The 18,182-nt window shown below is 36.9% G+C and overlaps 1 protein-coding gene across 1 annotated transcript in view; it reads right to left on the bottom strand.

Annotated features, from left to right (window-relative positions):
* The window catches only part of LOC102484901 (leucine zipper protein 2-like), a gene marked incomplete at its 5' end in the record, with an annotated part of 38,917 nt that extends 21,338 nt beyond the window's left edge, over window positions 1–17,579 (bottom strand). Inside the window, 3 exon segments of the mRNA XM_027767683.1 lie at window positions 5,628–5,709; window positions 13,106–13,176; window positions 17,462–17,579. Of these exon segments, the coding sequence (XP_027623484.1) occupies window positions 5,628–5,709; window positions 13,106–13,176; window positions 17,462–17,579 (271 nt within the window).
* Between the last annotated feature and the right edge of the window lie 603 nt (window positions 17,580–18,182).

The raw sequence follows: 18,182 nt of genomic DNA, 5'->3' as shown, positions 1-18,182 counted from the left end.
AGACTTATAATTTAAGAGACTCATTTGTGGAGACAGACTGAGTCAGTCAATTTCCTCAGAAATTAAATTTTAGAGGAAGATTAAGTTTCACCATAGGTACAACTTAAAAATGATTAATTCTGAAACAGTTTAAATATAAAAAATGAACAAGGAGTAATGCATAAAGTGCCTAGGGGCTCACGCCTAATATTTTAAACAGATGTAATTATTTGTCCAATTTTTTAGACATTTTCATAAAGAAAATGTTATATATTCTATTAAACTCCGTCAGATTTTCCTTCCTTCCGTCTTCCCAGAGGTAATCGCTATTTTGAACTGGATGAATATAATTCAACATATATTTTGTACATTTTATAGTGTTCCCATGAAAAATAAATACTATTGTTTTGTGTCAAAGATTGCATAAATATTATGAAATTCAACTTTCTGTTCATGAAATTAATCCATGCTTGTTTTGTGTAAAACCAGTTGACTTATTGTGACTAGTGAGTTTGTTAAAGAGGCAGTCACAGTTGAAAGTACAAATTACTGAATTAATCAAGATAAAGACTAAATTGCTATAAATGATAGGTCCCTAAATGCTGTAGCTTAAAGAAGGTAGATGTTTATTTTTCCTAAAAATAACAGGATGAAGTGAGAGTGGCGCAGCGCTGGGATGCAGGGCTTGCATTTGCAGTCATCCTTTCCATGCTTGCTCCCTTTTTCACCATTTCCCAGCCACTGGATATGGAAATTTCAGGGCAAAGGGGGAAGTGTAAGCCAAAATTCTGACTTCAAAATACAATATGGGTCTATCAGATATTCTCTGGAAGATTTGAACTAGGACTCTCAGGAAGAACTGCTCAGTTAGCAACTGAAGTAGATAAGGACGTCATAGGATAACACTGAATCTGTGATGAGTCAAGTGTTGTACAAATTGAGAATAGAGAAAGGGTTAGAGAGAAGGCATATGAAGAGCTAACTGTGAGACTGCAAGAATAAAGATGCATAGATTCCAGTTTCTGACATTCCCAAAAGCCGCAATAGGTTTAGCCCCACTAGCAGTTTTATCATGTCTACTCTTGACCTTGACTTTCCGTAAAGGTCCATTAGAAGCCTGGTGACACCTGTTGCTAACACTGCCCTTCTGACTTGCGTAGGATTCCATATATTACCATGCCTTCAAATGGTACTGAAAACCCAAATCACAGAGTTTCAGTGTGCATAATACAAAAGGAGAACCTTGAGAATGATCATATCTGTATCTATTGCTTAGGCCATATTAATTTTAAAGGTGAGTTTGAACTATGACGATACTGACAGCAACCCAGAAACAGCTACACACATTGAGCCATTAAACAAAGGTGTCACTGGAAGGGTTTGATGCCATTAGAAGGTAGCTAAATATATGCTAAATATATGCACAACAATATATCTCCCAATAAAAGGCTTTAGAGCCATTTCTACCCAAGCACTTAATTGACACCAGAACATTTTGGTGTATTACAGACTAGTCTTTAACTTATAGACTACTTGAAGCCATCCTGCTTATAGCAACCCACTCATGGTTTAATACCATTAGTCTCCCCAAATCCTCACATATTGTTACTGTTCAGTTTATATTCAGAATTAACAATTAATCTGATGAAGATTATAATAAAAATAGATTACAGAGTTGCTATGGTTTGAATGCTCTCTCCAAAACTCATGTTGAAATTTAACTGCCACTAGCATGGTATTAGGAGGTGAGACCTTTGGGTCATTAGGGCCAAGGGATTACTGTGGGTGTGGATGGTTATTGTAGGAGTAAATTTCTGAGAAAGAGCATGCGTTTGGCCTATATTCCCTCTGTCTGGTGCACTTACTTCATTCTTCTGTCCTTCCACCATGGGGTGACCCACATTAAACGCTGGCCCCTTGCTCTTAGACCTTCCCATTTCCAAAACCATAAATCAAAGAAACTTGTTCTTTATAAATTAGCCAGTCTCAGGCATTCTGTTATAACAACAGAAAATGTACTGCAACAAGTGTTGAGACGAAATCTTAAAAGAGGACTGAATAGAAACTTAAAAATTCAGTGCTTACATGTTTATAAGCTAGTATTTATTCATAATAATTAATTAAAACTTATTAGCATTGTGAGAGCACTAGTTTAGGATCCCAGTAGATTTTTACATCTCTGAAAAATGAAGCATTCTTAGCAGATAGTTATGAAATAATTATCAGAGACAGAGAATATACTTTGTATACTTTAAATAAAGAATACGAAAAAAGCATTTTTTAATTTTTAATGAGAGTCAGAGCTTAAAGCCAACTCTTATTCTAGACTAATTATGTCTCACTTAAGACAAGTTAAGTCATAAAAATTAACAGGAATAGTAAAACACATTAAATGATCATTAGTAACTTTAATTATTCTGGTACACCCAAGGGCTCATTCTTCTTTGCTGTCTGTTAGGGTTTTTCCATGAGGAACACAATTCGCCACTCCATTATTTGTGTAGGGGTAAAAATGAATGCTCATATCTTCATAAAGAGTATCTTAAAACAGAATTAGATCAAGATAGATTTGTTGCTTTTTCAAATATTTTTTAAGAAATTTATTTTCTTTTATGGTTTTGTAATTTAATAAGCACAATTATCAGGCTTTATACCATTTTACTATGGACTTATCGAATATGAGTATTTACAACATATTAAAATATGTACTTTCTTTTTAGGGAAAAATGGGGGGGTGATTTCTAGCTTTCTGTCTGTCTGTCGGTCTGTCTCTGTCTCTCTGTCTCTCTGTTGTCTGTGTCTCTATGGTGAGCACACAAGCCCTATAGCAAAATCTCTCTTAAAAAAAAAAATGGGGGACTAGCAGGTGGTGTGGTTAAAGCACCGGACACTCCCATATGGCCAACCATGGTTCAAGTCCCAGACCTAGTGGCTTGCTTTTTCACTTTCTCTCTCTCTCCATGTCTCAATGTAGATAATTAAAATAAATGAAAGAATACAATGAGATTAGAGTTCTTGCTCTTTTTCTATGTTCTAGAAAACACTTGCTTGTGTTAGGAATTAACTTGTTTAGGAAAATTAGAAAGAAGTCACCATTAAAATCTTCTTATCCTAGAATCTGAAGGACATGACTTTTTAAATGCAATAAAATTCTAAATGTAGAATTTTAGTACTCAAATCTTATGTTTCCTGCACAAATTTTGGAATTTTACATTTATTTAATTAATAGCTTACATATAGGTTTTCAAATTTATCTGTGGACATTTGTTCTAAATATAATTCATACTTTGAATTATGAAGATGGCTATGTTCCCTTTTTATTAGCTAAAAAATAGTCTTTTAAAAATTCTTATTTAATCTTTTCAAAATTTTTATCATAATATTTTCAAAGAACTTCCTTAAAATTTTGGATATTTTGTTTACATTTTTTATTGTTTTCTTCTCTCGTCTTTAGAATTCTCTTGTTTCTTATTACATGGAGTTTGGTCTTTTGCCTTCTAATCAACTTTTTGAATTAATGCTGTTTAATTGTCATTTTTTGTAAAAACTGTATTTAAAGTAATCAATTCCCTGTTAGGTATACTTCAGTATGTAGAATTTTAAATCTTATTAAATAGTAAGTGCATTAAATGTATTTTATTAATTATTAATCCAGTGGTAATAAAATGTATATTTCAAATTTTAGAAACAATTTGATCATTTATGAAAACTACTTTTAATTTTACTATAGTAGAGTTGAATATCATATCAAGGTTGATATTTTGAATTTCTAGGGCTTCCTTTATGTATTAATACCTATTTTATTTTCTGCTTATTTATTTATTTATTTATTTTAGTTTGCTGTAGGGCATGTGTGCTCATTCAAGAGCGACAAAGAGGAAGAGAGAGAAAGTGAGGAAGGTTTTAAATGGTTAGAAAGACAAAATAGCAATTACTAACAATGATGATATTGATATAAGTAGTGATGAGGATGATGCTAATATACAATTTTGAGGTTGTTTAAAGTTAATAATGCTCGCCGCTCTACAATGTATGCATTGTTCCATTTAATCATGTACTAAACTGTAAGGTAAGTGGCACTGATACACCTCTTACAATGAAAGGCCCTCAGGTAAATAAAACAACTTGCTTATACTTAAGTAGCCAAGAAGTGATGGAATAAAACTGGAGCAACAGAGGACTGGGGAATAATACTAGCTTTTTCTATCTACCACATGGCAGATACAACTTTAGGAAAAGTTTGTATGTTATTTCATTGGGAATCATCCCCTAAATTTTATAAATAGGAAAACTTGCAGAAAGCAAAGTTTGATAAAGTCCACAAGAGTAGTAAATGGCCCACAGGAATTTAAGCCCAGAACAGTCTTATTCTGAAACACATGCTAACCCATTTAAAGGAATTTCTGGTTTAGCAGAGTGTCTGTGAGGGGAAGGAGAGATCTTCTCTTAAGACTCAATGTTGAGGGGCCAGGTAAGGGCATAATGGTTATCTGGCTGGACTCCCACATAGTCAACCAGGGTTCGAGTCCCAGACCTGGCGGCTTAAAACTCACACCAGATGTGTGTACATGCGAGACCAAGATCCTGAAAAAAGCATGGAGGAGAAAGGACTGTGCATGGTCATCCCCACTGGGGCATGACGTCTTGCCTTCTGTATCTCTGTTGTCTTTCTAGTGAGCACATGTGCCTGATAGCAAAAAATCTCTCTAACCAAACACACACACACACACACACACACACACACACAACAGATTCAACGGTTGAGCCATAGAGAAGAAATGGCACACATGTGGAGGTGAGAGCAAAGTTGATTTAAATAGTCCTTCCTCGTTTCTTTTCAAAAAGGTGCCTTCTTTGTTCACAAAATTTCCCACACGAGTATTCTAACTTCGACCAGTGCTCTTTCAAAAGTTAGACTCTTCCTTTTGGACCTAGACTTTGTATAACATACTGGAATGATCATGAGTTTATACCTCACTGTCTAGCCTACTGCATTTGTAAATGTAAACTAGATACTTAACTGCTCTGAGTTACACCTTTTCAGTAAAGAAACAATAAAATAATGTGTAAAAATCTAATGAGGTTAAATCTAATTTCCAGCCCTGCCTTCATGAGCACCACCCTTCCTGCCAACAGTAAATATCGGTTATTTACATTTTAGTAGGGGTCAAAGGAACATCACCTTGAGAGTGATCATCTGGAGAGAAGATTTAAACTGACCCTCTACTGTAGGGTCTTTCAGGATCATTTGCAGAGTTGATTAAATAGGCAGATTCTGCCCCAGCCCCGGAGAGATTCCTATTCAGTGCATGTGGAGTGTGGTTTAAGAATCCATGGAGTTCAATTTCCTTCAAAGTTATACCCCATAATCTGATAGCCATTGATGTGACTTCTCAACATGAATTCTTCATCCCTGTCCATCCTTGGGTCTCTTATCCATAAGAAAAGGTTGGGGATTCTACGACCACTAAGAATCAAAACATCAATCTTTTCTTGGAATGAATGCTGATCACATATTATTCTGATCATATTGATTGAAGTTTGTTTTATTTTCACTTTCTTTTTTTATAGGTGTTTGTCCCATGGTGATTTTGGAAAAAGAAAGAAATTTCCCAACCCCAAACCAAAGGACAGAAGGAAGAACTTACAGTGGCCTGGTGTTTTTCTGCTTTCTCAGATGTCTCCTTAAGTTGATTTTGCAAGGCCTCCTGGAGAGACTTCATTTCTTCCCTAGTTTAGTTGAAAATAGAAAGCAAAAGAGAGAAAACATAATTCTGTTATTTGTATGTGCCTTATGAAAGGAAGTTCTGCTGTCTACTTACATTTAGGATAGAGATAACTAAAAGTGTATAATGCCACAGTTAAACATACAGAATGTATCTAAACATTTTGGTAATAAAGGGCTTTCTCTGCTATCCAAATACTAAAAGCAAGCTATATTTAAAGGAAATTGCCTGCCTATTATGTTTTATAAGAATCCCACGGTGTGACTCATCTGTGAGTTGCATAATGTGTTAAATCAAATCAATATAATAATTTGAGTTGAAAAGCTAATTTCACCAACAGCATGCCAGGGTGCGAACATGCTGGTTAGAAAAAGTCACTACAGACTTGCTGATAGAATGAAATTGCTGTTCCCTTCTAGTGCTTCTAATTGATTAATTCTAAAGTATTGTGCTTTAGACATCCTTGATAAGCCTGGAGAATTTTCATAAAGACAAAGGGAAAAGAGGCTTATTTCTAACTTGACGTGGCTTCATTTAATGGAGACAATAAAGGAAATACATATCTGTACATATATACACATTATCTATAAATTCATTAACATATGGACTCAGTCTCCCTTGTTAAAAATGCAAATAACTTCAGAAAATAACATTTCCCTCAGAGTTTAGGATTTACTCATTTATGACAAATCATACTATCTTTCTATACATTGACTTTATTGTCAATTATTTCAAAAAAATCAGATATTAGATAAGAATTGTGTGAGGTGAAGGGTGTGTGTGTGTATGTGTGTGTGTGTATGTGTGTTAATTCTGACTAGAAAAACTTCCATAAACAATACCAACAGCAAAACAGAAACCTGTTCTAATCTTAGCAATAACCAAACTTGTTTAAAATTCTCAACTTATTATCGAAAGACTAACTCTGAAGACAAGTGAAAGTCCCTCTTGGCAATAAATGATCTTTAACAGTCAAATATTTGGTAAGTACTGAATGAAACACAAATTATATTTCCAACTGCAAAAAAACTATAAGAATGTTACAATGAAAATTACTAATTTAAGTATTTAAAACTTCCTGTTTTATTTTTAAATAATACATATAAAATATTTAACAAAAATTTATTATACAGAACCAGCAGTTAGCGTAATGGCTATGTCGCTGGACTCCCACATAGTCGACCACAGTTCACGTCCTGGACCCGGTGGCTTAAAACTCATGCCGGGCACGTGTGCGTGTGAACCCAAGATTCCGAGCAGAGAATGGAGGAGAAGGGATTGAGGCATGACCATCCCCCCTGGGGGGGGTGATTTCTCGCTTTCTGTCTCTATGTCTCTCTCTGTCTGGTGAGCACATGCATCCTATGGCAAAAACCTCTCCGAAAAAAAAAATTATTATAAAATATATTTTATTTTTTCAAAAAATTCCTCATAATAATATCTAGAGGTGATATAGAGAATAAGATGAAACATATTCTAAAATCTGTTAACAAAAACTAGAGAAGCTGAATATTGCATTTTCTTTTTTCTTTTTTCTTTTCTTTTTTTTTTTTTTTTTTTGAGAGATTTTCACTATAGGGTGTGTGCACTCACCAGAGAGAGAGACATAGAGACAGAAAGCGAGAAATCACCCCCCCCCCCCAGGGGGGATGGTCATGCCGCAATCCCTTCTCCTCCTCCATTCTCCTCTCGGGATCTTGGGCACATACGCACACGCACCCGGCATGAGTTTTAAGCCACTGGGTCTAGGACGCGGACCGCGGTCGACTACATGGGATTCTAGGGACATAGCCATTACACCAACTGCTGGTTCCCAATTTTGCATTTTCATGCCATGGAAAGCAGGCAAAATGATAAGACAGGCCTTTTGTCTTCTAGATCTCTCCATCTTCTCTTCTTATTTCCTCACATCTTCATTGCTATCATGCACTAAAACATTCTTGCTATGTAGGTGCACTATGATCTTATGGGAGATAATTCTGCACACTTATCCCCACCAGTGGGATTTGCCCAAACTCTATCTCATTCTTCAGGGCTATATTAGTCCAGAATTGAAGCTTTATTTTAAAAAATCATAAACTCTTATTTTCACTTAATTGTTGTACATCCTTGGGAGGTATAATACGGTTTTTCAAAACATACATGCAGCATGCAATAATTAAATCAAGGATTCTACTATATTCATTATTTTCAACAAATAACATTATATTATGTTGTATACTTTCAATTTTTGTTCTGTTAGGTTTTCTTTCCCCGTTTTTAGGCACATATGTAATGATATTTTCAATGCCTTTTTTATTTTTTTTTTCAATGTATTGTGGTGTACCAACATAGCCGAGCTGCCTGTTGTGGCTGATAGACATTTTTTATTGCGTCTGTTATCTACAGTTGCCTTCTTGCTTCTATGCCTTTGACTCTTTCAGTTTCTGCCATATAGTGCAGACTTTTGCCGTATGTTAAGCAGGGACATACCGTGTTTATCTTTCCTAGTCCAGCTTATTTCAATTAATATTAAATTTTCTAGATTCCACTTCGTACTGAATGTAGGAACTCACCATTCTTTATGGCTGAGCAGTACTCCACTGCGTATCATGCCATGTTTCCGTAATCTAGTGATCAGGTTTTGGGCATTTAGGTTGGCTCTGTGTCTCTGCTATTGTGAATACTGCTGTGATTAAGGCAGAGGTGCAAGTATCTGAGTGATTTCCTGTCTTTTGGGCAAGTATCAGGAGTGGGCTTTGATTCTAAAGAGTTCATGTTTCCAAGATACCTGTCAGATGCCTTAGCATATTTTAGTGTAGAGTTTTGTGCTATCAAAATTTTAAAGGGCTACTCTTTCACACCTCATCCATCTCAAACTATAAATATATAAAAACACTCACCAGATCACTTCACAGGGAGAATGTTATCAAATGTTTATCAGCTTGTATTTTAATAACAGCACAGATGGGGAACTTGCCACTCTTCCACACATTCTTGTAGTTTTCAGGAAACACTTTTTAAAGTTCTTTTGTACACTGTGTTTAAAACTGCCTTTGAGGAATCACTACCCGCCAACCACCATAGAGAATAAAATGATTTTTATCCTCTTTTTTCCTCAAGACAGCCTTTCAGACAGTTCAGGTATTTTCTTATTCCCCAGTCTCTTTCCTGTGGTTATGATCTTTCACTCCTGCCATGGTATGATTTAAAATCTTTCTACTAACCCAGGACTGTCCTATGGCATATCTAGGCTGTCTAAATATTTCTGAAAATGTAATTCAGTAGTTCCTCTCTTATCCATGGGAGATTATTTGAAGAGCTCCAGGGATGTCTGATAGTACCAAAAAGCAGAGAGTGCCAAACCTTGCACGTACTTTTGTGTCATTGGAAAAGTCATGAAGCTTTTTTGCACAGAAAAATATCATGACTTTTTCGACAACCCAAAACATTTTTCTATGCATATATAGTTATAATGAAGTTTAATTTATAAACCGGTCGCAATGAAAGATAATGAAATAACTAACAATAGAATAGTCACAACAGTGCGTTGTAATAAAACTCAGGTGAATGCGGCCTTTCTCAAAATATCTTACTGTACTGTACTCACTATTTTTGGATTGCAATTAACTGTGGGTAACTACAATCGGAAAGTGAAATTGTGGACAAGGAGGGACCATTATGCTCTAGAACCTACACCAGCCTTATTGGCTCTTTCTCTGTCTTTCACACACATGCACACCCTTCTCTCTCTCGGCAGAAGGATGCTCTCTTTCTGTCTCTGCATAATTTGTAGGTGGCTACCCATTTTCTCTGCATTTGCTTACAGTGTAGGTCCAGCAATAGAAAGAAACTGATTGTGTTGCCTCTTGATTACAATTCCAAGAGGAAAAATTTCATTTATACTTTTTTGTTTTGTTTCGTTTTTGTATATAGTTTTGTTTTTGTGATCGCCTCTGATCCAATTATCTATGGCCAGTGGTTTCAGAGTCGCATAAAAGTAGCATGGCTTCCAGGGACCACTGCTCTAGGTAAAGGCCCTATGGTAAGTTTCCGAGGACAAGGGATCCAGAGGACTGGATGGTGATTGAGAGCTGGGCACATCATTAAAGGACATCGATAACACACTGCCTTTATTCAGACTCAGGTAAGACTTCTAAATTTGTAGTCAGCTAATCTTTCTGACATCCAAAGATAGCTTTCTTCCCATTTTACTGTTTATTAACGTCTCTACTTTTGGAAATTAGGTACTCAATCTGCTTTACAAACACTTAACCATGGCTGTTATAGTTCTCTAAGGAAATGGCAAAAACTAATATAGTGAATGTCACATCCTTTTGAGAAATTACCTATTGTTAGAATATATTGAGTTTTCCATCCTGACTTTAATTTTGCACGTAATACAAATTATGCCTCTGGAATAAGTTTTCTAATTTTAGATAATTTTAGATAAAACTTTGAAATTGCCGTTCCCAAATATATGCTCCATTTTATCTTTCATTGAAAGACTTGATCCATCCTCTGGTAGTTTGTACATTATGGTGAATGTGTAAAGGGTGAGATGAAATTCTTAATAAATGTAATCACATTTTTCTTGGTTTCCCTTGGTGTTTTTGTCTGTCATATGAAACAGCTGTACACACAAGTGCATGCACATCTATTTGCTAGAGGGTGTGTGTGCTTGCCAGAGAAAGAGAGAGAGGGACAGGAGAGATATAATAATATATATATCCCCATGGGCAATGGTCACACTGCAATCCCTTTTCCTCCATCTCTTTCTCCTTTCAGGGTTTTGGGCATGCACATGCCCAGTGTGTTTCTCAAGCCAGGGAGCCAATACTGGAACCTTGTGGTTGCCATATGCAATCCAGCTGTCTTAACCACAAGGACATCATGGAGCCAGCCCTGTATTTTTTTTTTTTTTTTAATACCAGGAAACTATAGAATCTGGCTTTTCCTCTTCACATCAACGATAAATCTCTCTCTTCATTTGTGCCCTTCCTATAGTAAGGGAAGGCAAGTTTATTGGTCTTTCAATCCATGGTCTTCACAGGGCATTTCTCCCTGTCCTGGTTCCTAAGCTGTTTTCTCTAACCCTGGTTTATAACTCTCTCCTTCCCTGAACAGTACTGGCAGAATCATTTCCTAAAATGCTTTTTTAATCATCTCCTATAGACCTACTCAAAATAAGTTTTCTGTTGCTTATCACTGAAATTCACTCTCGGCAAAACTGTAAGGGTTTTTGTTTTTGGTCCCAGTCTCTGCATTCAGCTTTGTTTTCTGATCTTCTCTGACTCGTTCTGTTTTCTTCAGGAACTTCGATCCTCTCATGGGTGCCACACATGCACTGTGCCGAGGTCATTTCTACTGTCCTATTTTCGTTCATTATCCTTTCCCAACATAAACTACTGTACAAAAAAAAAAAAATCACTTTCAGCATTTCTTGGTCCCTTTTGACTAGTTATTTTTATTCAAAATGTTGTTTATAATTCTCCATCACTACATTAATGAGCTTAAGTTATATGGAGCATAGCCTTTTGAGAGGTGATTTATTTCAAACCAATAAAATAATTGAAATAATGTAATTTTTTATAGACATGCTCAAATTGATACCTTATTCACTCTTTTTTAATACTGGACTTCAAAGAAAATGTCCCATTCAAGAAATAGTCCTGGGACCAGCAGTTAGCGTAATGGCTATGTCACTGAAATCCCATGTAACTGACCGTGGTTCAAGTCCCAGACCTGGTGGCTTAAACTCACACCAGGCGCATGTGCGTGCATGCCCAAGATCCCAAGAGGTGAATGGAGGAGAAGGGATTGTGGCATGGCCATCCCCCCTGGGGGGTGATTTTTCTCTGTCTCTCTGCCTCTCCCTCTCTTTCTGGTGAGCACATGCGTCCTATAACAAAAGCCTCTCAAAAAAAAAAAAGAAAAAAGAAAAGAAAAGAAAACAACAACCTTGTCATTGTAAATAATAAAATAAGTCAATACAAGACACTCAATTTGATATTTTCAATTGATGTCATTGACACCATCTGAATCCTGTCACTAATAGGTTTCTGGGCCAAGAGGCAAGATCAGTGGAGGAGAAGCAGTGATGAGAAGGGACTTGGAAACTCTTCTGTATGGCGTCACATCTGAAAACTTTTTAGCAGTTTGTGTTGTGATCAGTGAGTCAACATGAGAGCTTGTGGCTGTTGGATCAGCAAAAGGGGTGTTTAAATCCACATGCAAATCAACATGCCCCTCACCAATTCAAGTATGGCTTTGAACAACCATTTCTTTTCTATGAAATAATAATATCATCTTCCTTATAAGGTACTTGTGAGGATGAAACAAGAAACTGTACATAAAGCGTCTAGAAGAATCTCTAGTAAATACATAAGAAATGTGACTGTTTCTACCTTAAACTATCTATTTTTGGGGGGGCCAGCAGGTGGCATGGTAGTCAGGGCACTGGACTTCCAAATGGGTAACCACAGTTTGAACCTCAGACCTAGCAGCTTGCTTTCTCACTTTCCCTCTCTGGTGAACTAATAATGATAATAAGAATAAATTAAATTAAATAAATAACTATTTTTAAGTCTTTTTTAAGAGGTTTTTGCTATAAGGCACATGCGCTCACCAGAAAGAGAGAGACAGAGAGACAGAAAGTGAGAAATCATCCCCCCCACCCAGGGGAGAAGGCCACGTCGCAATCCCTTCTCCTCTATTCTCCTCTTGTGATCTTGGGTACACATGCACACAAGCCTGGCGTGAGTTTAAGCCACTGGGTCCAGGACTCGAACTGCAGTTGACTTCATGGGAGTCCAGTGACATAGTCATTACGCCAACTGCTGGTCCCAAGTCTGTTTTGTTCAAGAAGCAGTTTCAAAATTTATGTGATTTTTTTATAAGTCACAGAAATTTATCTCATTTTATATTTCCCTTAAAAATAAACAAACCAGCACTAACAATATTGTACTAATTCTGCTTATATCTGTCATAAGACTACGCCATTCCTTACTACCCACCATCCTCCTCAAATTAAGTGTGGATCTTATTAAACAATGTCCACTGAGGTCAGTTTGATCTGACTTGTCTGTTGGTGGGCAGCCTGGTGAAGGCCCACATTACTAATGCAGGAACGTATCATAGATCCTTAACCCTCCAAATGTGATCTGCAGACAAGGAACCTCAGCTTCACCATCACCAAACAGCTTGTTATAAATGCAAAATCTGAAGCCACACCCCAGGCTGAATAAATAAAAATCTTCATTTGAATAACATTCCCAAGTGAATCAGGTGTACATTCAAGTGTAGTGAAGACAAACAGGAACAAGCATTTAGATTGTGTGGCTTCTAGTGAAATTTCTGTAAATATTTTGACTCCATGGCAAGAACTGAGGGAAAAATGCAGAGGGAAAGCACAATCTTACCTTTGTTTCTGGCCAAATTCCAGAAGCTTCTGAACATCAGTTTTGGCAGATTGCTCATCGTTTTTTAAAGACTGAGAAAAAAAAAAAAAGTGGGGAAAGAAAGGCTTATTCCAAAGACAATATGAGGCCCAGGTTACTTTGGCTGCAGAGCACAGAGTACAACTGCACCTTTGCCTTGTGACAAGACTGTGAAGAGGAGGTCCCCATGGCCCTCATGGCTCTAAGGCTGCGCAGGAGAGTTCTTGGCACCGATTACAGCACATGCTCCATAGCGGGAGAAGGGGACTGAGAAAAGCCTCAGCAAAGTTCAATGGAGGATAGACTAGTCTTCTAATAGTAGGTCTCTTTATAAATGAATATAAAATAGACCTTCTGCTCTTCCTTTGAGGTTGTACTGTGTTCTCTGCAGGCATGTTAAACCAGCTCGGGCATAACTTCTACAAATACAAGGGACATAGACAGCCTCCCCGAGTGAGTCAGGAAATAATACAGTTCAAGATGAAAGGCATGTGCCTCTTTGGTCTTGATCACTTCTTACTGATGAGTAATGCAGTCAGACATACACAAAAAACAGAGCTATGAAAAAATTGTAACTGGTTTCCATAGATAGAGGATGAATTAAAAATATAGATAAACTGCCTCAGTCGTTAATGTGTATATACTCTGGCAAGTTCTAGATTGAGAATTTATCAGCTGAAGCCAGAAAAGGCCCCTGAGCTGCTTCTCATAAGAGAATCTGTCTCATTAAGCTTTTTCTAATAACTTTCTTATTTATACTCAATAAACTGTTTAATAGTGTAACCTGTCATTCTGGACATTAAAAGTAAAAACTGAGAACATTAATACTGTTTGCAGATGAGCAGCTGTGACAGGTCTGGAATTGAGAATAGCAAGAAGGGCATGCATTTTGTTTATTTAGTATTTATTTAACAAATATCTATCATGAATTATACAAAGACCTATACAATGGCAAGGTGCCCACCTTCACAAATCTTTCAGTCTGATGCTATAAACAGACACTTTTAATAGAGTAGGATCGGCAATATAATAGGTATACAGTGGGATAAACTTTACAAGACAATCCTCTTGTCTAAGATGGCTGGCAGGTTCTCGTAAAGCAGCCAATGAACAGTGCCCTATTTATTGAAACAAGTATCTTCACATAAAGTACAAAAAAAGCAGGATGAATAATTAAAGTGGAGGAAAAAGCCATAATTCAAGGTATAAACAGACCAAAGTACATCATGGTCTCATGATTGGGACAGGTCACAAAACTGGTCCTTTTGACTTCTTCATATTAAAAACACAAATTCTGGAGAACTTGGTTTAAGCCATTACAGGAAAACACAAAGGGGATAATGTGTAAAAGCGCTTATTGAAAAGTGCAATAAAATTTTCCCTATTTGTTTATTGATCATCTTGTATATTTGTTATTCTAGACGAAATTAAGATGGAATGGTCAGGAAACTGTACTCAAAAAGGAAAAACAAACAAACAAACAAAAAGCTGAGAGACAGAAAAGAAAAGGATAAATATGCAGATGAGAGAGAGCAAGGTGAACTCAAATGAGATGAACGGAAGTGTACTTGGTTATCACTCACTCAGCAATGCCCAGAGAAGGGAATTATAAGTTTTCTGAAAATAATGTTTCCTTTAATGATACCCAAGGTCGATATACTTATTAGTTAGCCAACGTGTTGATTAATTGCCCTATATTACCATCTCATGTAGATGTGGTTACAGAAGTGAATGACTCAATGCTCCTATCTTCAAAAATTCCTGTTTGTAAAGAAATAAATACAAGAGGCTATATATTTACTTATTAAAAGTTAAAAACTTGGAGTCATAATTTATTATATGTATGATTTTGGACAATTGCTTTGGCCTATTTGAGACCCATTTCCCCATTTAATAATGAGTCTATATTCTCTAACTCTGATGAAGAGGTTTCTAAGAAGACTTAATAAGAAAAAAAATTAAAAACATCATGCCCATTATCTGGCACAAAATAAACAAAAGGCATTTAAATAATTACCACAGTCAGTTGGGGGATTGTACCCTTTCATAAAATGGAATTGTACATTTTTATGAGGCAATTTTCTAGACTATAATTTGATATTTTGATTTGGGCTACTGGTATAGAGATTGGATGTCCTGAAAATATCGTAAACACTGACCACTTCAAGGCATTTCAACATATGTTTGCCATAGTCTCAGTGAGTCAGGTGCTCCATGCCCCTGAGAAGGTATAGGTGTCTTCGATGTTCTTCCCAGTTGTATGTACCTGGTGAACTTTCCCTGAAGGATGCAGTGGAGCTGTGGGAATAAATATGTACCCCCATTCATCCTAGTCAGTGTTCTCTAATGCTCTGTGCCCACCCACATCCCTCATAGCACTGTTTTATTTGCCAGAGGATGTTTGCGTTTGCCAGAGAGAGAAGGAGCAGCCTCTTACGGTCGCACCCAAAACATTCTCTTCCATTTCTCCCTCCAATTAGGATTTTGAACATGTGCACACATGTGCTCAGCATGTTTTCCAAACCATGTGGGATGCAGCTCCCTTAGCTCCCAGGTTCCTGGGCCAGCCCATTCATAGCACTATTATCTCTGTACTGTTATTATCCTGGCACTGCTCTTTCCATCCTGTGGGGTTGTAATGACTTTTTTTCTCTTATTTTCATCTTCTCCAGATGTAGTAAGTTATCAGGAAAGCCATGATGTATTTTTCTATGCAAAAATGTGTCATGACTTTCCCAACAACTCAATGACAAACTTCTGGGACAAGAGCTCAAGCCCTAGGTTCAGATATTAGCTCTGTCCCCTAAATATCTGGGTATCCTTCACTTTGTAATCTTTCTGTAACTGTTTTCTTATCTATTAAGTAAGACTAATACAACTATAGGACAATCTCCATGTGAAAATTAGATAAAAACTGTGGAATCAGTACTTGTATTAAGTACTCTTTGACCAGATTCAGTAAGCTTTACTGGTTTCTCACATCACTTCAGTATCATCATCCTCATGGGAATAAAAAGCTAGGGAGAAGAACGCTGACAACAGTAAGGTCCTGTGGTCAGGTAAGGAGGTTCAGGCTGACCCAGGCATAATGAAGCAGGAAGTAAAGTGCTGCTGGGTGATGGGGGGGGGGGGGGGGGGGGGAGGCTTGGACTTTGGATGCAGGATTAAACCTGAATACACTAAACATGTCTGTACGTTTGCCTGTGATCCCGGGTGACCAGTAGCCTTGAAGATCACTAAGTGGAAGACCCTGGGCGCTCGCTCCCTCTCTCTCTCTCTCTCTCCTCCCACCAACGTTGAAACAATGGGCTAGTTTAACAACTAATGGAGAGGTTCAGAAATCAGACTGCCTGCATGTAAACTTGTATCTTCTGTAATATTAGAAAATAACATCTTGGATCAGCCAGGTGATATGGTAGTTAAGATGGCTTGTAAAACACTCTGGGTGCATGTGTGTGTGTGTGTGTGTGTGTGTGTGTGTACTCAAAATCCCAGGAGGAGAATGGAGGAGAAGGGAATACGGGATGGCTATCCCCTCTGGGGGAGGCGATTTCTCACTTTTCCTCTCTTTCTCACTGTCTCTCACTGACAAGTGCATGCACCCGATAGAAAAATAACCAACAAACACATATACATCTTTCAGCATTATCTCCCATGTATAATAAGGAAAATCACAATAATAATATTAACTACCTCATAATTATGTTATGAGAATTAAATTATATAACACAAAAGTTTTAGCATATAATAGGTAGGTATTCAATGAATGTAATGTTTACAACAAATATTAAAATATTTTTAAAGATATATCAGAAACTTTTCTTAACACACATAGATCTCGGGTTTTTTTGTTTGTTTGTTTGTTTTTTTATTGAGATTTCACTGTGTGAATACGTTTGTGCAGATGACACGCCTCTCTGAGGCATTCTCTCATTGCAGTAATGAGGTTTAATAAAGACTCTTCAGAGCTATCCTGGGGGGGATTTACAATTATCTGCTAGACATCATTTCTATATTCATTTAACTCTTGGTCATAATTGCTTTTTGTCATTTTATAATATGAAAAACACAGGGGTCAAATTGTTCCTATTTAGAAGCTGTGAGGAATTGATGGTTTTTCCAAGCACATTTTTTTTCATTCCTAATTTTGCAAACCACAGATTCTTAGACTGAATTTCAGATGACATTCATTTTCAAAGCTCATTTAAAATTAAAGCATAATTCCCCTGGTCAAGCTCAGAAATATAGTAAGAACTTTAAAAAATATATGTTCATCCATCATGGAGAATCAGGCAACTGCTCATTTTTGGCTGCTAGGAAAAATAGTTTCCATCTCACCTGGAGGTTGACTTTAATTCCATCAAGCTCCCTTGATGTCTTTGTGAGCTGACGGAGGATGGTGCTTCGCTCCTTAAAGACTTCTTTCAGCTGCTTTTCTAGCTCTTCATAGTCCTGTCTAACACAGAAAGTAAAGACATGAGAGCCCTCAAATGCTTACACTTGACATCTGTCATAATCGTAACTCTCACATTTTGGGGAGATTGTAGATTAAAACTTTAAATACTGGGACAAGCAGATGGCATAATTGTTATGTCGCTGGACTACCACGTAGTCACTGGCAGTTCAAGTCCTGGACCCAGTGGCTTAAAGCTCACTCAGAGTGCATGTGAGTGCACACCCAAAATCCCAAGAGGAGAATGGAGAGAAGGGGCTGTGGAATGGTCATCTCTCTTTGGGACTGATTTCTCACTTTCTGTCTCTCTCTCTCTGGCTTTCTTGCAAGTGCACATGCCCTATAACAAAAATCTCTCTTAAAAATACCCTAATTACTGGGATGTTTTGTTCTTATGATTTCAAATAGAAGTGAAAAGCTTCAAAAAAAAAAAAAAACAGTTTTATTATAAGGATTTCATTTTCATTCACATAACCTAGGCTCCTGAGAGGTTCCAGAACAATATTGTACATCTGTATGTATAAGATAATTTATCAGACATCTCTTAGAATGTAGATATTTTCCAAGACAATGCCACAGGTTTTGAAATTTTACAGCAAAAGATAT

The sequence above is a fragment of the Tupaia chinensis genome, unplaced genomic scaffold, assembly GCF_000334495.1.
Source record: "Tupaia chinensis unplaced genomic scaffold, TupChi_1.0 Scaffold144413_1, whole genome shotgun sequence".
Taxonomy (NCBI): Eukaryota; Metazoa; Chordata; class Mammalia; order Scandentia; family Tupaiidae; genus Tupaia; species Tupaia belangeri.
The sequence above is the reverse complement of the archived record's forward strand: the minus strand, read 5'-3'. Positions and strand labels throughout refer to the sequence as shown.